General features: G+C 36.1%; 3 protein-coding genes across 5 annotated transcripts in view; 1 reads left to right on the plus strand and 2 right to left on the minus strand.

Moving 5' to 3' along the window:
* The window catches only part of col5a2b (collagen, type V, alpha 2b), a 35645-nt gene extending 33314 nt beyond the window's left edge, over nt 1-2331 (minus strand). The window contains exon 1 of one of the 2 annotated variants that reach the window (XM_077199406.1): nt 1964-2331. In XM_077199406.1, the coding sequence (XP_077055521.1) occupies nt 1964-2054 (91 nt within the window). In that variant the 5' untranslated portion in view covers nt 2055-2331. The remainder of the gene's footprint in view (nt 1-1963) is intronic. The other variant, XM_077199407.1, reaches the window with a different exon arrangement.
* A 3059-nt stretch (nt 2332-5390) lies between these two features.
* On the plus strand, nt 5391-12409 carry pjvk (pejvakin). Its single transcript, XM_077199413.1, has 6 exons — nt 5391-5722; nt 6333-6528; nt 7669-7810; nt 7900-8017; nt 9200-9343; nt 9437-12409. Exons 1-6 carry the CDS (start codon nt 5512-5514, stop codon nt 9736-9738), a joined length of 1113 nt encoding a protein of 370 aa, XP_077055528.1. The 5' UTR covers nt 5391-5511; the 3' UTR covers nt 9739-12409.
* Nucleotides 12410-12855: 446 nt separating this feature from the next.
* Nucleotides 12856-22941, minus strand: senp2 (SUMO specific peptidase 2). Of its 2 annotated transcripts, none has more exons than XM_077199412.1 (17): nt 22441-22941; nt 21898-21953; nt 21668-21774; nt 21472-21550; nt 21186-21270; nt 19811-19967; nt 19623-19729; nt 19456-19544; nt 19213-19270; nt 19040-19118; nt 18248-18397; nt 16804-16935; nt 16105-16311; nt 15789-15868; nt 15505-15589; nt 14353-14448; nt 12856-14257 (listed from the first exon to the last, which is right to left on the minus strand). In XM_077199412.1, exons 1-17 carry the CDS (start codon nt 22602-22604, stop codon nt 14192-14194), a joined length of 1797 nt encoding a protein of 598 aa, XP_077055527.1. In that variant the 5' UTR covers nt 22605-22941; the 3' UTR covers nt 12856-14191. The 2 variants fall into 2 exon arrangements, with proteins under 2 accessions (XP_077055527.1, XP_077055525.1); XM_077199410.1 differs by having other exon boundaries at nt 19811-19970; nt 22441-22738.
* Between the last annotated feature and the right edge of the window lie 1231 nt (nt 22942-24172).

A 24172-nucleotide genomic window follows, 5' to 3' on the forward strand; every position in this document is an offset into this window, starting at 1 on the left:
AAAATATCCTTTTTGGAATGTAGGCTACATGTCTTTATTATATACTCATGTATAGAATGGACATATGTCAATTTGTATTTGTCATTTTGGTGCAAGCAATGTTTCTCTACAAGTCCTGTATTATTGCAGACCCTGTGATTGACATAATATACTCCCAGCTCATAAAACATTACGAGGTGGCTCTCATGACGTGTCAACATAATGGATAATTTCCCTGGGAGGGTCACATACATTGTTTTATTTAGTGTATAGACTAGACCAATGTACATCAAACTAGGGTTGGAGTGTGACTGCATGAATTTACCCTGCAAAATGTAATATAATTTTAGACTTGATTCTTGCTGAGCTACCCAACAATACTGATCAATAACTTTAACTATACTGTATGACTAACCTAAATGAATGTGAAAACATCAAAGTTGGATTTTAGGCGAACGCATTCGCCACATGATTGGGTGTGTCTAGCATCTCTTTTGGAAAGAACTATGACCACAATTGGTGGCCTGCTTTGGTCCAGAAAAACCTCACATCATTACACGCAAGGCCATGAAATTATGTCTCCAGCTCCGATAGAGCTGACAAAGCAGAAGATCAGGACAATTTAGCTTTCAAAATTAAATTAGAAAATTCAATTGTGCTAATTAGAAAGTAATGATGCTATTGAGATAAAAAGCTGTGCAGATAACAGGGAATGTTCTCAAAACGTTCTGGCAAGGTTCACTCACACGTTATGAACAACATTCCTTCAGTAACATGAATAGAACGTTCGTTATTATCTGGTCTTTAGCACAAAAATTGTTTATACATCATTCATTGAAGGTTGTTTTCTGAAATGGTTTAGTTGGACATTCTTCTAAAGTTTTTTACAGTTACTGCTTGTCTAAGAATGTTCAGAGAACATTCAAAAGTAAGGTTCCCAAAATGTTTGAAGATTGATAAAAATGTTTCCTTAACATTCAAATAAACATTTTTTCAGAGAACAGTCAGAAATAATGTTTTCATTACTTAATACAAACATTGGGAATGCTTTCTTCATCTAGCATTAACTTTCTTCAGCAATAGGCCTATTCCATCGCCTAATTTTTTTCATTGCTGTTCATAACATAAATGGACTAAAACAACATCTCCTCTGTGGTGTGTATCCCACATCCATTATTATTGATTAGGTTTAAAAGGACGTATTAGGAATAGTTTGCCCAAAAAAATTAAATTCAGTCATCATTTACTCACACTTATGTTGTTCCATACCTCTATGACTTTCTTACTTCCATGGAACACTAAAAGATTTGTTAGGCACTGCCTTCCAATGCCTCTTTTTTCCATAATGAAAGTGGATAGGGAATAGGGAATAAGTCACTTTAAATTAGGCTAAATAAATTTATTCTAAACTAAATGGTAAGACATTAATAGCCAATTGGATCTTACTTGCTCTTAAATTATTATAATGTTCCACTTTACCTGCATTCATGCTACAAAATAATATAATTTTACTGCAATAATACAAAATGAGGCTTTATTATTTAACAAACAGTGGAAGAAATTCAGTTCACAGTCATTTTTAAACTACAGTAAATTAAGCACTTTAAGAAAAACTGTCCAGACTTTTGCATTTTTAAACATAGGGTAAAATAGAAACAGCAATCATTTAAATATTTATGAAACACACAACAGTTTTTCTGTTGTGGCATTAATGTGTGACACTTATATGTTTCACCTGAATTGCATAAAGTATTAAACATGATAATTTACTAAGCTATTAAACTGTTCAGACTTTTTAAAAAAAATTCTCTAGACATTTTTAAACGTATAATCTTACACTGTACACAGATGCATAAAAAATCAGTTGAATGTCATATTCAAATGCCATGATAAAAATGACATGAGAGAAGCTGTTCTTACTGATATACCGAGTATCTCTTCACCTGCTGTGTCAGGTTAGTAAAGTGTGAAGCAGGTTACTCACCGGTCTTAACATCCTGGCACGTAATCAATAACACCTGGGCCAAACAGAACCCCAGCCATACAGGTATCCTAAGGTGATGAATTGCAGCCATTTTCACGACAGGGGGGCACAAGCCTTGCCTGTGCCTTCCACAGGAGGTAGACTGTTAAAAAATCACAGCTTCAACATGCGCTCCACAAGATGCCCACTGTACCCGAGAGAGCGCAGCTGCCAGCCTCTGCGCAGACGTTCCCTGTATGAAAACTCCAGGCAGCCTGTGCACCCCCGCCCTGTGGTTCTCCAGCCTCTCATCTAGCTGGAGCAAAAATAACTCGAGCGTCCAGTTTCCTTTAAGATCATGCACACTTGTGAAGAACATGAAGCAGAATGCATCATATATCACTGCCATAACACTACAAAGCTCACCAGCATCACTCAGCAGACACCAATACATTTAATTATAGGACATTGTGCAGTGGGTTTACTTCATTTCTTAGATGTGTAGAATAGGTAAAAACACAATCATTTGGTATGTAGATTCTACAGTGGATCATATGCTAACCTATTTGTTCATATTAGACACTATTAAGCTTGACAAACGTTTTTTGTTTTGTTTTTACTTTTCATTTACACTTTATTTTACAGTATGTGTACTTACAGTGTACTAACATTACCCAAGAAAGTACTGGTAATATAAGGTAACTGGTTAGGATTAGGGGTATAGGTTCAGGGTTAGTAGTTATAACCCAGTTATTGTAATTGTTATAATACATTTGTATGTATATGCAGAACAGGACTGTAAAATATAGTGCTACCCCTTTTCACTGATGTTGTATTGGACAAAAAGAAACAGCAATCATTAAAAAAGTTATGAAACACAAAACAGTTTTTTTCTGTAGTGGCATTAATGTGTGACTCCTATATGTTGCACCTGAATGCATAAAGTATTAAAGATGGTCATTTGCTAAGCTAGTAAACATGAATTAGTCAACACTGTCATTAATATTCATGAGTTAAAACTCATTAACATGAGATATTCATATCAGTCTTTCGCCTTGTAACACAAGGAGATAAGATGAAGATCATAATCACAATATCATGAAAATGTATATTTATATTGTATAGCCCAAATGTGCAATAAGGTTTTTGTTTTTACTTTATAAAAATGTAAAACATTCAAAAGTTTGGGATCAGAAAGTTTGACCTTTTAAAAAAATGTATTAATACTGTAATTCAGCAAGGATACATGAAATTTATCAAAAGTGACATTAAAGACAATTATACTGTTAAAAATTATTTATGTAGTTATTTTGAACTTTCTATTCATAATCCTGAAAAAGTTGTATCAAGGTTTCCACAAAAATCTTAAGCAGCACAACTGCTTTCAACACTGATAATAATAAGAAATGTTTCTTGAGCAGCAAATCATCATATTAGAATGATTTCTGAAGGATCTTGTGACACTGAAGACAGGCTTTGCCATCACAGGAATAAATTGCATTTTAACCTGTTTTAAAATAGTAATACAGTATAGTATAATACAGTATAGTAGCCTAATATTTTAAATTTTAATAATATTTGTTTTTAATGTATTTTTGATTAAACAAATCCAGCCAAGAGACTTCTTTCAAAAAGTCTAAGTATACAGTATATATAAATAGAACAACCATGTTAGTCGGCATCAATCTTAAAACCATGGACAAAAAGCACTTTTCAGTTTTCAAAATATGTTCTTTTGTGTTCCAAAGACAAAAGAAGATCATACAGGCTTGAAACGGCAAGAGTAAATTATGACACAATTTAAATTTTGGGGTAAATCCTCTCTTTAATAACAGAATGTTACCTCGAAAGAAACTTTGGTGGGTGGGGGTTCATTTTGAAATCAGAACAGGATTGGTCATTCATACTCGGCCAGCCTAATTGCACAAATCTTTCTACATCTGAGAAGGCAAATTACTTCAAGACAAATATAGGTTGTTAGACTGTTTCCCTCCAATTCATGTCCTACAGTTTTATTCCAATTGCAAACATTCTCCCACCTTATCGTCATAATTGCCTGAGTAACAGGGTGACCTCAGGATGTTCTTGGCTGGCCTCACAAAGTTTTACTGTACATGTGTACAGACTGTGTTCTATAAACAACCCTTTACAAAAGCTCTTTTTTCCCATTAATGTTTTACCAGTGTGCCTTCAACAGTAACGGACCTCAGTTCTCTCCAGCCATCAGTGGACATAAAGAGGAGCCACATGAGGTCATGAGTGAGTGAGTCCTTCCGTAAATACATTCTAGCCAAATGAGCCTTGGACACTGCAGTATAGACATAATAACAATTTACTTCATGCAGACTCACAAGTTCACTTCCCTTTCACAGTAGAAAGTATCCACATGTTTTGTTAGTGTAGGCAAAGGGATCTTGGTTCAGTTACGAGGTGAGAAACACCCTTTAGTTGTCTTTAACCACAGTTTATTTCACCATCTGTGAATCACTGCAAACATTTAACTTGTCCTAAAAATGGACATTACACATCATCACAGAACATAATCACCAAAACATAAGTTAAACTTAAAGCAGAAGTTGCTATGATATATTCTGGTAAAACATATGATTTATCTCTTACAGTACATGTTGTTTCTGTTACTACTAATACTTCTCTCACTGAAGCTGACAGTATGTAACAATAAATAACTGAAACAAAACAAATGGTAACACTTTACAATGAGGTCCCATTTCTTAACATTAGTTAATGCATTGACTAACAACAATGCTAAAATATATCTGCTAAGGTATTTATTAATCTTTGTTAATATTAAAATATGCCAGCAACTGTTCATTGTTCATGTTAGCTCAGGTTCATTAAATACGATTGTCATATAACCTTTGATTTTAGCCTATGTATTAGAAATGTTGAAATGAACAAACTCAAATGACTAAATGCTTTAGAAGTAGGCTATTTTTCATTGTTAGTTCATGTTAACTAATGTAGTTACAAATAGAAATGTATTTTAAAGTGTTGCCAGTAAAATAAAGTGTTCATAATTAACCACAAATATTCTTCATGTAAACTATTATGCTATACAAAAGAAGGTATTTAGATATGGAGTGTGGTCTAATGTATAAACTTAAACCTCAAGTTTTTGAAAATTTTAGAATTTTTTTAGAAGTTACAAGTAATGTAAACTAGGTAATTACAGAATATTTAAGATAATAGATAGGCTATATAATAATAATAATATGATAATATAGTCTGTTTGCAAATTAAGTGAAGCAATAATGAACAAGCATTAAAAAGGTCATTATTCACTATAAACTCTGGAGGGAGTTACTTACAACAGATGTGATGGTGTCAGGTCTATTTATTTGAACCTGATAAGACACTACACATATGGCAAAGAACATCCTGATCAGCTTACAACCCCTTTATTATTTATGATCTGGTTGGACAAACCCAAGCAGCACCTCTTCGATCTCATTTAGCGATGTTTCCACAGCCATCACCAAGTCAAATTCAGACCACTGTGAATGAACATACAAAGAAACGAAATGCTCAAGCTGCGGTGAACTACAGTCATGTTTGCGGCAGCAACTAAGAACTTTGTGAAGCAGGTGGGGAACAGTGGACGGCTGGTCCCTGTGCCCAGTCTAAGTGAAGCGGACCGATATCAACCCCTCAGCCTGGTGACGAGGAAGAGGAGACGACATTTCTGGAAGAAGACCAAATATGCCACAACCCCCTTCTCCCTAAAAGACATACTTGTGGGAGAGAAAGAGATCACAGCAGGTGAGGAAGAAAAATTTCATAATTTGAAATTAATTAAAATAACTGAGTAGCCTAGCCTATAGGCCTGAACAAACAGTTTGTTATCTCATACCCTCAATTAGGCAGTCATAAAGAATTTGATGTGCTTCTTTGCGTAATTTGTACTTACAAAATGCATAAAAACAGTTATTATATACTGTATATTGAAATTGTTTGGCATTTTATGCGTTATAAATGAAGGTATTTGTTGCTTTAAAGGGATAGTGCACCCAAAAATGAAAATTCTGTCATCATGTACTCACCCTCAAGTTGTTCTAAACCTGTATGATTTCTTCTTCTTCTGCTGAACACAAAATAAGTTATTTTGAAAAATATGGGCAACCAAACAATTGATTGACTTCCATAGTATGGAAAAAATACTATGGAAGTCAATGGGGCCCATAAACTGTTTGGTTATTAAGATTCTTTAAAATGTCTTCTTTTGTGTTCAGCAGAATAAAGAAATTCATACAGGTTTGGAACAACTTGAGGGTGAGTATATGATAACAGAATTTTCCTTTTTGGGTGAACTATCCCTTTAAGTACATACTGTAAGTGATATCAAGGGAGTGTATTTCTCTCTGGTTGACAGGGGTCTCCTCATATCAGCTCCTGAACTATGAAGACAAGTCTGATGTTTCCCTAAATGGGCGTTTGGGCAACCATCTGATCCACGAGGTGGGAGTAAACGTGAGTGGTTCAGACTCTGTGGCGGTAAAGGCCTCATTTGGAGTTGTGACCAAGCATGAGGTGGAGGTTCCTACATTACTGAGGGAGCTCAATGCAAGGTAAAGGACACATTGTGTTTAATATTTTATACTGTTAGACAGTTAGTTCCGCTGAGAGCTGGTATTTAGTCCAGCAGCAGGACTTTTCACTGTTTGTATCACTCACTTTTTGCACGTCACAGACAGGCTCTCAGTCTGTGCATTTAGTGAAGATTTTTAAAGTGATTCTTTTTGCAGATTATATTGTTAAGGAAGTACAGTATGTGTGACAAATAACTGCATTTATGAGTGAGTCAGAATCATTCACTTATATACTTTACTTATATCACAAATATAATGTGCAAAGGTTGATTTTGCCTTGACTCCATTAGGAACTATTTTCATTGGTATAGCAAAATTACGGAGCCCCCAATGGGACATGGTGATGGGAAAAAATATGAGATGGGAGGAAAAAATTAGCAAAACTTTTGCATTCCTCCTAAAAATGTAAATTTTTCCACAAAACTTTCACATTCTCCACAAAATGATTGCATTCCCTGAGAAACTTTGAATTTTTTGTTTACAAAAACTTTGGGTTCATTTGCAAAACTTGTGCATTCCCTCGACTTAAAAAAAAATTACATTTGGTAACAAAACTTTCGTTCTTTAGCAAAATGATTGTGTTCCTCTGAGAAACTTTGCTTTGCATGCATAACTTTTGCATTGCTCCAGAAAAAAAATATTCGTTCACAAAACTTTTGCTCTCTCGCAAAATGATTGCAGCCCCGGAAAATTTGACTTCACTCGCAAAAAAGTTGTGTTCACTTGCAAAATGTTTTTTTTTCTCTGAGAAATGTACATTTTCTCACAAAACGTTTGCGTTTTCTCACAAACCTATTAGATTCCCCAGAGAAACTTTGCCCTTCACTCATAAAAGCATTGAAATAATTTTTTTCTCCCATTTCATATTATTTATATCATCATGTCCCTAAGGGGGTTCATAAATATCGACAAAATAACAGTCATAATTGGGTCTCAACTTAAAGTTACTGATTTATAAGTTATTTCAGCGGCTGTGATTACCTCAGTACATCTAATCTTCAGTACAGCAGCACTCTTGCTCATGTAGGCTACTTAGATTAAATGAATCAATACATTATCACATTCTTTTTCTCACAAATCTTTCTGTCTATTCCCCTCTCATTTCTTTTTAAATATCAGGAAAGTGGACCTTGATCACTGTTTGATCCGTCAGTCCAAAGAAAATGGACGCACTGTCCTGTGCATTGTCATGGAGAGTATTCGCACCACACGACAGTGTTCCCTCACCGTCCACGCTGGAATGCGTGGAGCGACCATGAGGGTAAACAAATCTAGTTGTACCCCCTGGCCAAACTATATACGTGGCTGTGAAATCTGCTGTTCTCTGATGCTTTCTATTATCCCACACAGTTCCAGATTGATGACGGTCGAAATCCTAAAGGGCGAGATAAAGCCATTGTTATTCCAGCCCACACGACCATAGCATTCAGTGTGCTCGAGCTTTATGTGTGTCTTGATGGACGTCTTGGTAAGCATTAAATGACTGCATAATTCATGTAATGTAGTCAAATTCTGACTCTATCATTCTATTTACATTATACCATACCAAAGTTTGGGGTCAGTAAGATTTCTTTTAAAAAACTTCTATTCAGCAAGGATTCATTAAATTGATCAAAAATGACACTAAAGACATTTATAAGAATCCCCTAATAGGCCATGGTGGTGGAAATAGCCTATGGGATGGGAGGAAAAAATATATTTAAACGATTTTTTACAAACATATTGCGTTCCCCCAAGAAACTTTGCATTAGCTCACAAAATTATGGAGCCCCTAAAGGGACTGGAGGTGGAATTTTTTTTTAGATCGGAGGACAAATAATAAGTCAATGAATAAGTTCCTCCGAGAAACTTGGTGTTTGCTCTTCGACCTTTTGAGCTCTTTTCTCGGCGGAACGCAAAAGTTTTTGCGAGGGAACACAAAAGCATTGACAAATAATTTTTCCTCCATCTCATATTTTTTTCCTTCATGTCCCTTTAGGGGCTCCGTACAAAAGTTTTGATCAAACTCAACATTTCTTGATGGAAAGCAAACATTCTGCGAACGAATGCATAGTGTCTGCAAAGTTCAAAACATTTGCGAGAGAACGCATTGACGTGTCATTTTTCCTCCCATCTCATATTTTTTTTCTTCACTATGTCCTTTTAGAAGCTCCATACATAATGTTACAAAATATTTATATTTCAAATACATACTGTTCTTTTGAACTTTCCATTCATTGAAGAATCCTGAAAAAATGTATCATGGTTTCCACAAAAATAGCAGCACAACTGTTTTCAACACTGATAATGTTTCTCGAGCACTGATTTCTGAAGGAAAAATTAAGTCTGCTTTGCATCACAGGAATAAATTACATTTGAAAATATATGACAAAAGAAACCAGTTATTTAAATAGTAATAATATTTCACAGTATTAATGTTTTATTGTTTTTTTGATCAAATGAATGCAGCCTTGGTTAGACTTTCAAAAACATTAAAAAAATCTTACTGACGCCAAACTTTTGGGTGTATATTTATTGAGTTATATTGTATAGGAATCATAGAAGTTTTTTAGATTTAAACATTTTCAGAAATGACTTGATTTTCAGATTTAAGTAGAGTCTCCAACTGTTTTTTTATTTAACTAATAGCCTTTAATGTAACTTTGGTCAGACATATGTGTAACACCAGAGTCAATGGGAGGGTTTGAGAGGGAACAGATACGTGACCAGCTCGGGGGATTCATTGGCCGCTTTTCCTTTGGAAGACTCAGGAGATTCCTGTCGGGAATCGTCTATGGGAATCCTTTCAGAGCAGGTGATATAATTTCTGTTGTCAAATGCATCTATAATATTTACAAAATCTTGAAGAAATGTTCCAAATATGTCTCTTGATTTATGCTTGCTGAAGATGACAGGACATTTGAAGAGCTCACTCACTCTGATATGTACATGGACGATGTTGTGACCGACTACTACGAGAAGGCTGCCAGCATGACTGACCTGTCCACGGCCTACCTGCGGGATGAGAAGCACATACGTGTAAATCTGCTCAACCATAACATACCTAAAGGGCCGTGCGCCCTGTGTGGCATGGGGCATCAGAAGCGCGAGACTGTCTATGGCTGCCTGGAATGCTCTTCGGGGGGACACAAATACGTCCGCCTCCACGCTGTACCATGTTTTGACCTCTGGCACAAAACATTGAGGTGAGAAATGGCTTAGAGGAACTCCCAGGTTGATTTTCATGCAGACCTTGTGCAATATGACCACAAGATGTAAAACCATCATCTTTAATTTCAGGAAAAACACAAGAATGTTCTTTGCTCAGTGTTAGTGGCACTGACATTGTAAACCAATGATTTGTAACCCAACAAATGATTGTAAAACCAAAAAATGCGAAAGAGTTTGACCTCAATCTGATTATTTATTACATGATACGTTTAATGGTTTATATATTTTTTCCTTGTTTTGTCCCAAACTCAGCTGTTTGAATGAGAGGATATTATTATACCGTTGCATCTTAGTTGTTAAATAATAATTAGGCCACACTTTACATTACATTCTTTCTAGGCATCCAATGTTCCATATAGAATCTTTAACATCCAATGAACCTTTCCATTTCACAAAAGGTTCTTTATAGTGGAAAGCAGTAGGGGCATTTACATGACACCTTTTTTAACAAAAAAAGGGTTAGGGTTAAATAAAACAGAAAACTTTTAATGCGCTTTGGCCATTCATTTACATGACAACGGCGGTTTGGGGGCCTGAAAACGGAAGCTTTTGAAATGGGAACTTTTTTGAAAATTATACCATTATCTTCTCTGTGTAAACTACAAAAACACAAATTTGTGAAAACGGCAAAGCCATTTGAAGGCAAGCCTGCAACCTTAGCCACAAAAAGCTTAACGCCTGCTAATGCTGCGGTACGTAGGGAAGGAGACTAGAAGCCATTTTTTGAACAGATGTCAGTGGAGGAGAGAGGCTTCACTACGCTAAATAAATCACTTTTGTGAGGAAATAGCTTATCGACGCCCATTGGCTAATTTTTAACATGTTTGCTCTAAAACATTTGTTTTGGATTGATATATTTTTAGAGTTTACACCCAAAAAAATGCTGTTTTATAAGAGAAGTCGCAGACAGTTGCGCAACAGGTATGATTCTGTTTACGGCACTTCTAATTTATTTCTATGGTATTCGCAAACAGTGATTAACTGCCGTAAAACTAAATTTAATGACGTCAAGGCTGTAATGTGATTGGTTATCAAGGCACACGTGATCCAAGTAAGCCGTTACACGCTTTTTCCAATGGTAGAGCGACACATAGACATCATATAGTAAATACTATCATATAGTCTCTATATGATATCTATGGAGCCACAGACCGACCATCTCTGAAGAATGGTGATGTCATACACGTGTATTACGTATTCATTCTATATGCGGTGGGCTTTCTTTGCAAAGTTACATCGCCAACTACTGGCCTGGCATGCATAATACAGTATTTTTAATCGTTTTCACATATCCATGTGAACGGGGATCATTTGTTGCCTGTACGCAAAAAATGCTTCCATTAGTATTACAACGTTGTCATGTAAACGTACACTAAAATTACTATAAAGTTCTTCACAATAATAATATCATATTTTTTTTACTGAAAGGCTCTTCTGGGACCTAAAAATGGTTCCTCTATGGCACTGCTGCAGAAACGCCCTTTTGGAACAATTATTTTTAACAGTGTATGTCTTTAATTATGTATTTACATAAAAAAAGGTACAATGTACTTATTGTGTTCATTTTACATTGCAAAACACGTTTACTGCTATTGCGGTGGGATACGGGTAAGGTTATGGACAGGTTTGATGGTATGGTTAGGTTTAAGGGTGGGTTAAGGTGTAAGGGAAGGGTCAGTGTAATTATAGATGTAATTACAGAAATATTTACAGATGTAATTACATCCAGGTATTTTTAATATATAATACAATGTAAAAAAAAATGTAATAACTGCATTGTATCAAATGATTAATTTAAGTGTTAGTGCATAGTACTTACAGATATAAAGTGGGACCAATAGTATCTATACTGAAACATTTTGAGTTTCATAATTGTAAAACAGAAAAAAAACTTAATACAGTATATTAATAATACAAACGAAGAGACTGATCTTAGACACAAAACCTGGTGCTAAATTATGTATTGTTTACATATTGTCAGCAACGTTCATTTATATCCGTTTTGAAATGGCGCTTCTTACCCATCCAGATACAAATGGGCAAGATAAGAGATACGTTAGGGCAAAAAGCTAGGGCAGATATTAGTTTCATCATGTAAAGACCATCTGCTGTGTTTTCGAACACACTGGGCCGTCTAAATAATTCAGGCCCATCAATAAATTAGCCTGTAGATCACGTGATGGCAGAGCAGGAAGTGCATCACTGACAGTTGTCTCATGTGAACATTACACCATCGAACATAGGCTAAGGATAGTGCAAGGTTACATTTGTGTGCTTATTTGACACCTGCTGGCCCTACTTGTTAGAATAGTGTAATGGATGGGAAAAAAATATAGGGCTACCTTAAACTGTTGATTGTGTACAGAATGTCAAAAGCACATATTAAAAGACTGCCTCCACAAACTCATGTGCTGTTGGTCCATATCTGTTCACAGTAATAATAATTTAAAAAAGATTTAACATTTTAAAATGAATATTACACTATATAAATGAAAAGTTTGGGGTCGGTATGATTTTGAAAATGTTTTTAGAAGTCTCTTCTGCTCACTAAGGATGTATTTATTTGATTAAAAATACAAGAAAAACAGCAATATTGTCAAACATTATTACAATAAAATATCAGTTTTCTGTTCATATACATTTTAAAATATAATGTATTCTGGTGATTTCTGAACCTGAATTTTCAGCGTCAATACTCCAGTCACACGATCCTTCAGAAATCATTCTAATTTACTGATCTGGCTCAAGAAAAATTTCTTATCAATGTTGAAAACAGTTGCTTACTAATTTTGTGGAAACTGGATAAAAGAGCAGCATTTACTTGAAATAGATATCTTTTAGTGACAAAATAAAAGTACATTTTAATGCATCCATGCGGAACAAGAGTAAACAAAAATGACACCTGTAAGGCATTAGCTCAACATTAAACATTAATGCAGTTCTTTCATTGCATATGGTGCTTTGATTACCAATTAAACATAAAACAGTAGCAACTATTAGAAGATCTTCTGAACTATGTTGCAGTTGTATTGAGTTGTTGTGACAGGAATATGACCTTACCACCTGTATTAGAGTGCGACTAAGACAGACGACATGTTTCTTTTTCACTTCTTTATTACTTACAAAAATAAGTACCAACACTCTGCATTAATGACAAAAACAGTTCATATGCAGTGGAGCCTTTTCATTTTCTATATTAAAGCTCGCATCAGAACTCACCCACTGCCAATCGAAACACTCCATTCTCACAAACAATTCCACTTCAGGATATGCACTCAAGCTCAAACTAAATCAGATGAGCCACATACAAACAAATAAATATAGACCTTTTTTCTTCTTTTACACTTCAAGTCAGAATTAAAGCACTTTTTGATCCTGTATTACTGGATGAGAGAGGAATATTGCAGAAATGAACCACAGAAATGTCAGTTTGGCACAACTTCACTGCTCCAGTTCAATAAGAATGTCTAATACAGCCATTGGGATTATGAATATAGCATTTAGAATCAGAAAAATGAGACCAATGCATTCCCCCTCCCCATCATCTAGCTCTGGTTTTTACTTGTGTTAAGCTCTGTTGCTTCCCCACACACAAAAAACAAGCATGTCAGATGCTCCAGCAAGAGGAGTGAAGCCAAAATATTCAACATTTCAAATATGAGATGCACCCGGATCAAGGCACTTGGAGGCCAGGACTGTGTAGAAACGCAAAAGAAACAAAACCGGCCCACTGAATACTGTTGCTTTCAGTGCAAGTACCATCATCATCATGCACATTAAACCTTGCTAGTAAGATGCTCTGAGACTAACGGGTACGATTGTTGGTTTTTAAACACAAAAGTCTTGACATACTAAGCTGACAAAACTGAATATCATTCAAACTAAATAAATATATTTATTATTCCTTATTAATCCAAATATAATGTAAAAAGAAATATGTTAATGCTTAAACATCCCCATGCTAAGAAACTCTGAAAGCTTACTGAGAATAAAGTTCATTTTGTTTTAACTAAACATCGTGACTAAACATGGGAACATCAACAGCTACTTCTGCGATTTGGGAACTGCTCACAGTAGAACCAGTAGGGGGCGATAAAACTACATTCTTGGAATGAAACGATTCCAGCCTCACAAAAACAACTGCTAATGAGGCTTCCACCTGCTCAAATCTATTCACACCCCAGTCCAGTGTTCTGCTCCTTCAACCATATTTGCGCTTTAGTGTTTGGATATTTACAGCAGGGGTTGGTTATTTGTGCAAACAAAACTGTCCGAGAACCAGCAATCCACTGTCTGTTAAAAGAATTGGGTGGAATTTTGCAACAGGGCAATATAAAGCCAAAAGTCTCTAGAAAAGAGCAGGAGTGACAGACATATAATGGTCCTGTGCTTTGGTCAATCTGATTCAGTCAGTACGACATTCCCAACACTCCTACTGCAGCAGCTTTTGGTTGAGGATCTCCCAGATCATAACTTTCCTGAAATACGGCATATGATTCTAGAGAGAGAAAGAATAAATAGTAAATCTAATTCTGCAATAATAATAATACATATGTATATGCAAGTAATTGTGTGGGTGTAAATAAGCAGTACCTGTCTGAATGTGAGTTTGTGTCCTCTGGAGATATAGTCAGCATATTTGCATACGAACACACCACAATCACTACCATTCTTCTGCTGAGGGATATCCTACAAACAATAATTAGAACTGAGCTAACGGTGCAATTTTTCATTCCTGACCCAGAATGAAACACTTCTACAGCTGGCAAATTCAACTGCATTTGAGTCCAAAAACACATAAAACCAAATGCAGACTTGTACATGTTGTCTGCTAACAATAACTCAGTGCTGTTTTGTTTAAATGTATTAGTTGCACCCTCTTGTGGACTGATGTGACAACATTGATTAAAAAATGTGATCACTGAGGTCTTGTTACTTTTACCATGAAATAATATTAAATTCATTTAGAATTTGTCATATTTAAGCAAAAACTTTAAAAATCAATTTTCTCAGTCATGCTGACAGACTTAGGGTGTGTTCAAACTTGTAGTTTGGTTCTTTTGGTCCGGGCCAAAAAAAGAAAATAATACATTCATTCCTGGTTCGCTTAGTGTTAACACTGTCATTTTTAAGACCGAACCTAATTAAAACAAAAAGGCTTTTATGACTTATATTTTGAGACGGAACTTACCGAACATCCAAAACAATGCTGAGTTCAGACCTAAACGCGCTTGTACATATGATGGCATTTTTACCAGCTAAGAATTCACGAAGAGCTTATACAATGTGTAAAGAAGAAATTCTTCAATTTACACAAACGAAGATCTGCTACAAGGAGACGGCGTTTCCGATGCCTGTACTGAACTGATAGGCAACGTAGTTCCTATGCCGTGAAGAGCCAATGCTTGAGCATTCTGTCCTTTTTAGGGCCGCATCTTGTGACATTGCACCGTTTTTGGTTTGTTTAGATGTCTTTGGACCGTTCATATATCAGTCGAACTGCACCACAGTTCACTTGGAAGTTGACTGAGACTCACCTTTTCAAGGGTCTCAAGTCTGCTTGTTTGGTGCGCACCAGGTTTTAAACAGCAGTGTCCACACTTTTTCAAAGGGAACTGCACTAACAGAGCAATTGCACCAGTTCATTTAAATCAAACCAAACTTGTCAAGTGTGAACACACCCTTACAATCTTCTTATAGGATTTAATGAAATTAATTAATGTTATGTAATTATACACTGCTTACAGAAGGTCGTAAACTGCTCAAGGTCCACTTTGACAAGTCCAAATCTTTTCCCTTTTTCACCTTGAACTCTTCTTTCAGATAAAGCCTAATAGACAGATGCAGTCATTAGGTTAAATATAAATGTGTACAGTCACCTGTGAAAAAGAAACTATGAGCACAAACTTTAACATGGATACATTTAACCTCATCAGCACAATTACAAAAACTCCTCATTTTAGCTGCAAAATGCTTGTCTTAAAAATATAAGCAGTTAAAGTATAATGCTCCACAACATTGTCACTTACAGAATCATGTTGCAGATGTCATCATGCCGTTGACCCATGGAGTCATAAGATAGTACAGATTTTGTTTTGAAGTCAACAACCTACCGTGGGAAAAGGAGGAAACATTACACACAAATCTAAACATCATCACTCAGACACAAATTAAATAAAAGCTAATAAAATATTCAAATCAACCAGCCATTCAACAGTCCTGTAAAACTATTCATCAGGCACCAAACAGTGAAAGCTTGTGTCCTTTTCATTGTGCCCCAACAGACTGCTACTGTTAAAGGGTTTCTAATGTTTGAACCCATGATAGTTATGGTTAATTACTCACAGCAAGGGACCAGTGAACACCCAGGTGAAGAGGGACCAGAATGATGTCATACAGGAAGAGGTCTACAGCCTTAGTCCAGCGCCGTACTGAAGCATGTCCACCGCCATGCAACTTGGGAAAGAGGAAAGTACTGAAAGAGTAGACCTTCCTGCCTCCTACTTCCTGCTCACTGCGGGACATCACGAGATTCATGTAGAAGTTGATCACCTGAGAGCGATAGGGTTACATGTTTAATCAAAGGTAATGTTTCATAAGAACTTTCAGATTATGTGCATCATTATACACATAACATTATGTGTTACATTAGAGGTCAGGTCTGACCTGCATTTTGATTTACGAGTATGACAGACAAAAATTATGAAAACAACAATTATTTTCATGCTATGGGCAATAACCAATAAGTGGCTGAATAAATTCTATACCATTTTGCCTAAATGAAAAATAAAACACAAAAAATGGTATAAATACATTTAAAACATAAGAATTTTGAATCTAAAATTTGCTAAAGATTACATTTAACAAATTAATTTAGTACAGTTTAATCAATTTACTACTGTTTTTAAGTTTTGGGAAACATTAGATGGCAAAAGTATTGTAAAAATAGAGGGGGAAAAATGAGAACAGCTGATCAGCTGATAACTGTCATGTTACCATTATACGGTGCATTCCTAATAAAAGTCTTTTAAAAAATGACACTACCTCATCGTTGAGCCAGCTGCCTTCTTGCAGGGTTGCCAGATCCCTCTGTGTGATCCGCAGTTTGAAAGCACTGCACAGAACTAGGTTTGGATCACTTTGAGCAAGAGCAGCAATCACTTCTTGCTGCATCTCCTGTTACATGATACAAAGACAAAAATGAGACTCAAACAAGAAGGGAAGGAACCAATGTGACAGTGAAACAAAACTGAGAACTTACATGCACATCATTGTTCAGTTAAGGTCTATTTTCTGATAACGCATTTACTCCAGAAAAAAAAGGGTTTACACTTCAGATATATTGGAATACCCCTGTTTACATGGCACTCAAAGCTACCCAAGCAAAGAAGTCATTCTTTTTCTTTCCCCCACAATTCTCTTATTGGAGATGTTCGCTTTTGTAATTTATTGTCAGCAATTTATCGTGCATTAATGAAATGGGACCAGAAATTTTAGTTAATTCATTAAAGGGTTAGTTCACCCAAAATTGACATTTCTATCATTAATTCAAGCAACGAGAATACGTTTTTTTGGGCAAAAATAGAACAAAATAACGACCATTCGAAAATTTCTTCTCATCCATGTCAGTCTCTGATGCTGTTCACGTGAGCACCACGATACATGCGTGTGATGCTGACGCAGGAGCCGGCCAATACTGAGACAGCTTTCTGACACAGAACCCGGAAGCGCTGCGTTTACAATGTGAACAGCATTCACAGAGTGACGGAAGAAAAGAAATTGTTGAATAAAGTCGTTATTTTTGTTTTGCTTTTTGTGCACAAAAAGTATTCTCGTTGCTTCCACTGTAGTCACATGGACTATTTTAACTACCTTTCTACCTTAGTATGTTTTTACTACCTTTCTGGGCCTTGAAAGTGGTAATAACATTGCAGTCTATCAGGAGTCAGAAAGCTCTCGGATTTCATAAAAAATATATTTTTTGTTCTGAAGATGAACGAAGGTCTTATGGGTTTGGAAAGACATGAGGGTTAGTGATTAATGACAGAAATGTCCTTTTTGGGTGAACTAACCCTTTAATTACAATTAACTGCAAAATTTAAGTTATAAGTCATAACACTGCTACATTCACTCTTATGTAAACTGATTAATGTTACTTTCTAAAGGCTTGCTTTTAATAAATATATACATAAATATTCTATTTACTATCATAAATAGCACCCCAAATTACTTTTGCTTGTACATGCACAGATTAAAAATAATTATTCTGTTATAATGGATATTTTAGAGGTTTTTTAACTAGAATTTATAGCAATCAGGTTAACACATCTGTGAGACATTATTAATCAGAATTTCACCAAATTATAATTAACGGAGATTTTTTTACGCATGTTCACAATATTTCTTGAACGCTGTAAAAAAAAGAAAATCAACTATCAGACAGAGGTATAATGATTTATAAAGGGCAGGATTTTTTTGAGACACTAACCTTGGTTAGTCTGGGAAACTCCTCCTCAATGCGCCTTACTGAATCTGTAATCAGTTCAGATCTGGATGGTAGCAAGGGTCCTGCAGCGATGTCTTTCTCCTTAAGATTCAACCTGGCTTCAACCTCAGCTGACAGATCCACGTCTACAGGCTAGAGAGAGGATAAGGGAAAACAGAACTAAACTTATAAAACGGACAATACGACGATATTAAATACCATATTGCTTTGAAATGTGATCAAATTACAGCTACATAACACTGTTTATAAAAACATCATAAATCTCCAGATTTGATTTGTAGACAGAAACACTTACATAACATGAATAAAACACTGATATCATTTATCTTCCAATTATTCCTTTTTTGATTTAATATTGAAAGCAGAAAAATGAAAAAACAGCAACAAGAATTCAGCTTGATTTTTAGTTTTTACATTCAGGGGTAGAAATTCTTTAAACAGCTTAAATATTCAATCTCTACATGTGGGCTGCAATGAAACACCCCTTTTGTTGATTGGTCGACCAATCATCAACAGAATCTGCTTTAAGAATCTGTACAACTGTAGCAGAGGATGACTATTTTCCTGTTGTGTGGAACTGAGGAACAACTGATGACTGCATGTTGACCAATCAGCAGAAAGAGGCGTTTCATTAAAGTCCACATGCAGAAATTGAATATTCAACCTGTTTATTAATTTTCTACTTTTAAACAAAAAAAGGCACCATTTTCAATTTTTTTTGCTTTCAATATTAAATAATAAACAAATAATTGGAACATACACAGATTCACTTACGATTTTTCTTGCAGTTTGATTATCCAACGCTCGTTGCTTGACATCACTTCCTGGTGTGCTTCCATTAACATCTATTGTTCTATAGCAATTTAAGAATTAAAGAAATTTGAATCAATAAATGCAGACATGCATTTATTAGTCAATAATGTTTATGCAACTTGTTAAAGTGTTACCTGTCTTTAGTCTGCATCAGTGATACTGGCTCCCGCCAGACAGACATGTTAGGGAGAGCTGAAGGCAAACAGAAAATTTGATTTGATTGTAAAAAAATATAATGGAAACTCTTCATTAAAAGGTTAAAACCGTTTCATAGAGTTCATAGAGAAAAGCAGTTTATTAGGGTAACGTTATCATCAACACTCATTTGGGATGGGGCTCATACTGCTGGGTGTTTATTAGCTCTTAATTAAGCTCACCTCTTACTGGAGCAGGTCTGCTCCCGTCAGTAGTGCAACTGAGGGATGTGTGTCCATTAGCCTTGTGTCCATCAAGAGGGAAATTTGAGCTAAAAGATTTTAATAAACATAGCGTTAATTTTCTCCAGCAAAGCTACAATGATTTCAAAAATGTTCTAAGGACTTACATTGGAGGCTTCATCCGTCCAAACGGTAATGGCTTGCTCTTTGAGTATTTCTCCGAAGCCATCTCTACTAGCTTCCTGTAATGCACTCGATCGCTCTCTCTCAAAGCCTACTCGAAATAGAAATGCTAAGGAAATCAAAGACATTGACGCACCAAGCTTCCCAGTACATCAAGATTGAGTTTTCCTACCTCCTCCACGGTCAGGCAAGGTTTGTGTGTGCGGCTCGGGTGCTCCATCTCAGGCGGTCTAGTGCTCAGCCCGTGGGTGGTGCAAGACGGCACTAGCTTCAGGGACCTGCGCATCTCCCTGCCTCTGTCCTGGCTTCCCTTGTACAGCATTGCTCCACTGCTCAAGGAGATAAATACAGACTGTTACAGAACATATAAAGGACAAATCATTTTAGTATCGTCAAACTTACAGAATATGGTTTACAGCAGAGGTCTTCAATCCTGCTCCTGGAGGGCCAGTGTCCTGCAGAGTTTAGTTCCAACCTGCTTCAGCACACCTGCCTTTGTATATTCAAGCGATCCTGAAGAGCTTGATGAGCTTATTCAGGTGTGTTTGATTAGGGTTGGAACTAAACTCTGCAGGACATCGGCCCTCCAGGAGCAGGATTGAAGACCTCTGGTTTACAGTTACAAAGCAGAAGTATGTATCACAAGCCTTGTTTAGATACTTCTGTTGGCACATGGTAGGTAAGGTTCATCTTTCATGAATGCTTCTTATCGTTTCCATTATGCATGTTTATTCATAATTGCTGAGTGTTTATTGTTTGACTGTATTACACCTATATTCTGTACATCATAGGATGTGGGAATATTTAGAAAAGAAAAAGATCATATGTGGCTCTTTTTAAATGAACAGAAGTTTTCAATCTCCCCTTTAATCATGTAAAAATTATAAATCATTACAACTGGATATTCATTAAAACTAGTGGTGGGCGTTGCATTTCACACCTAGGCCTTCAATGAATTAATAACTTTTATTAGCGTGGCAGCGCACAGAATCTCTATAATTGTTGTGAAATTGCTGTTTTTATTTTGCACCGGCAGTTATAGGGTTAATGCGGTGAGTTTGGAAAATGCGGTGAGTTATCGCAGCCTACTGTCGCACGCGCACGCACATGCTCTCTGTTTATCCAGCACCAGCTTTGGAATCAACAATGGCCACAGACAAGGTAGAGTATGATGCATGATTTTATGAAAGTATGATGTACTGCGACATCACAAACAAGCAATTGTAGCAATTGTAAAGCTTGCCGTAAAGCAAGTCAAATTAGTAGTTTTCTTATGTCTCATTTGAACTACAGAAACACGACCCGATCTGGCAATCTTACATAGCGTGGATATATCAGATAAAGGACCGCAAAGCTGTGCCATAAGTGCATTTCACCATGTCACGACTTGGTGAACCACTGAAACGATTTTGGAAACATTATTTTAAGGTAAAAAACGCACTTAGTGTTGCTTTAAAACTGTGGCAGATAATAAAAACTAAATTTGAGAGGACCAAAAAAAGCTTAAAATTGAGAAACATTTCAAAAATGGACTAAATGATACTTACTCAGGTTTACGTAAAGCCGGGACATTGTGGTGGACATTGGTTGCTGTCCTTTCTTTATTTTTAAGTCCCATTTCAATCTGTTTATCTAAATAGAGATTGAAATCATTACAGAACTGACAGACTGTACGCAAGTATGAAATACGCTTTATGTGCTACTGTTTAAATGTTTGGGGACAGTATGATTTTATGAATTAATTTTATAGAAACTGTGATAAAAAATGTCAAAATGCTTGTATGTATAGAAACTTTCACAGATCACAAAGACATGCTGGTAGGTCACACTCACCCATTCCGTCAATCTCAATCCATGAACTCAGGCTGTTGCTGTATATGTCATCAATACCCATAAAGGCAACCCTGCCAACCTGAGCCACCAACAAGCACAAGAAACAAGACAATGTGCAGAATTCATGCTACCTAGGTTGTACAAACAAAACAATGCATGTTTTTGCAAGTGCTTAGTGGTGATTATACAAACATACCTGCGTAAAGCCTTTCTGCTTTTCATGTTCGTCCTTCCTGCGGTGTCTCGAATGGAACAGCCCAGCAATCCCTGCAAAAGTCTTCTTGACAACCCTAACGATCACATCTGTTGATCGAAACAATGATATATTTTGGGTGAAAAAATCTTGATAGTAGGTAAGTGAGAAATGTTCAGTGAAGTTTCATTAGGCACTCTTGTTTACATGGAAGATATGGTCTAAATATTTACCATGTCTTGCTCTTTTGACCTCTGGATATTCTGCCACACCATCAGCAGAGTACACACTGAAACCCAGAACACTACTTCAAGTCAGTGCATCAGACGGATTAAGAAGAAAAACCTTTAAAATAAAAATCACTAAGCCTCAGAACCACTAGCAAACATACAATATCCCTTGGCCTTGGTAAAGAACATGCACTTTTATTCATATAGATCACCAAAATAAAGACTAACATAAAAACAAAATAAAAAGTATCTACACGGTTCATCGAATGACAATCAAACCTGTGATAAAACCAATTACGACAAAAATTAAGTTGTTTGCTGTGAATAGATTGTCTATTGATGAATTGTTTACACTGGACTGATTCCTGCCCCTAAAGACAAATGCAAATAATACTAACGTTACACTGCCTATTGTTCATGTAAATGAAAAAGACACAAACTAACAACAACCAGAACAAAGCAAGCAAACGGCGTGTTACCAAAAATAGAAAACAATACAAATTCGGTTCATTCAGAAATAAGGAATACAAAAGACTAATACTACACCTTTGATAGTTGCGTTTGGCGGGCCTGCTGTTCTCCTGCCGCTGGGTGTCTGTGTCCGCGGCTCTTGCTATACCGTTACCGTGCTCACTAGGCCAGGCTGGGGATTTCTCACCAGAAAAGGGCACGAACAGCGACGATAATCCGTCAACTATCCATTCATACATCACAAACCACCACGATGAATAAGACTCTGTTTCGTTTGTTAGTGCCAGGTCTCTATACTAAAGATTTTGGAACCAAGAAACGGACCCACTCGTGTTTCAATAGCCTTCCGTCGCAGTTACGATTACTGCGTCACTGATTTGTCAACTGCGGGGCCCTCCCACTATCCACTGATATTGACATACCATCAATAACGAAACGATGTTTTATTAAAAACGGCACATAATTTAATTATTATTTTTTTATCCGTATATCCCGTGAATGTTTGATTAAATAACTAATAAGCGATTAGCTGTACTGCTAAACATTTGTCGGGACAAGGAATGTAACCAATCAGATGCGACACTGAGCATCACATGTCTCAAAGCGGAAGAAAAATATCGAGTGGATGTACTTTTACCTTTTACTGTATATGGCTTTTACCTGTTAAATGTTCTATCTCTGTGAAACCTTTTACAGCAGAGAAGGCGTGTGTAGTATTTTAAACAGCACCATTACTTGACATGACACCCTCAGTTAGCCAGACTTATGTGGTTAATATTTAGTGTGTTGCGCAAGGCAAGCACACTGCACTGCCTGTATGACAAGTAACCCTTATATGACTACACGGCAAAGACAGGTGCTGTGTTGTATGGCAGAACAGCCATGACAACTACATACCAGTGACTTAATTTTTTTTTTTTATTAAACTGAGTAACACAATAGAAGCTCTTTTAAAATATCACTGTAATAATGTTTAATGAATCCATCATTTATTATATCAAAATTAAAATCACAATTAATCCCTAAGAAAAACAAAATGGCAGCTGTATTGGATATTGTAAACTAAATATAAAAAAACATTCATGTCAATGTGTAATCTGTCTCAAAAGATGAGGCAGGATCCGTCTGCACTTGCCAATTTGGCTGGAAAAAGGAAAGACGAAATAAGAAAATCTTCGGGAGAAAAAAATGATAAAATAATAATTAATAATATAAATAAAGAGAAAGGGGTTTTACTTTATGTTTACTTCAGAGACCAAGTGGAGTCCTGGGGCCTATACCATGAAGCCGGTTTAGGTGGCTAGCCAGATATGTTTCATTTTAGTTTGCGTCAACCCTGGGTTTTAGGGACCATGAAAGTAGTTTGGCTTTTAGCAGTGTTCATCGCCATAGTAACTTACGCTCCACGGCTAACCTGGTCCGGGGCAGGTTATGTTCTAGGTAAGAGGTTGCAAACTGAACTTGGACCAATAAGCTGTGAGCAAAGTGACACATGTCTGATGCGATAAAGTCACTCCACCTGTTTCTACTCCAAATTAAAGGTCATTACATAGCAAATGATTTTTAAAGACAAAATCGTCTGGTTTTTAGTGATGCTTATTTAGAATAATAAATTTGTATGATTTAGATATTATTTATGTAATTATTATACCCTTTATCAATCACACATGTACAATTTTAGTTCATCAATTATTAGTACGCAGTTTAAATTAATAAATATATAAAGGTAATATAAATAGGCTTTAGCATCAACAGATGAAGCTATAAAATAACTACATGCGAGCTTAAATGTTCAATTCTCTCTATA

This window comes from Siphateles boraxobius, unplaced genomic scaffold (genome assembly GCF_051911475.1).
Source record: "Siphateles boraxobius isolate OS27281-9 unplaced genomic scaffold, OSU_SipBor_1 41, whole genome shotgun sequence".
In the NCBI taxonomy this organism is placed as follows: domain Eukaryota; kingdom Metazoa; phylum Chordata; class Actinopteri; order Cypriniformes; family Leuciscidae; genus Siphateles; species Siphateles boraxobius.

Coding starts and splice junctions, on each gene's coding strand:
- pjvk (XM_077199413.1), top strand. CDS start 5,512: ATGTTTGCGGCAGCAACTAAGAACTTTGTGAAGCAGGTGGGGAACAGT. Junction 5,723..6,332: donor AGAGAAAGAGATCACAGCAG/GTGAGGAAGAAA, acceptor TCTGGTTGACAG/GGGTCTCCTCATATCAGCTC. Junction 9,344..9,436: donor TGGGAATCCTTTCAGAGCAG/GTGATATAATTT, acceptor TGCTTGCTGAAG/ATGACAGGACATTTGAAGAG.
- senp2 (XM_077199410.1), bottom strand. CDS start 22,604: ATGTATGAATGGATAGTTGACGGATTATCGTCGCTGTTCGTGCCCTTT. Junction 21,775..21,897: donor GGTCAAAAGAGCAAGACATG/GTAAATATTTAG, acceptor TTCGATCAACAG/ATGTGATCGTTAGGGTTGTC. Junction 15,869..16,104: donor GTGTTCACTGGTCCCTTGCT/GTGAGTAATTAA, acceptor TTCCCACGGTAG/GTTGTTGACTTCAAAACAAA.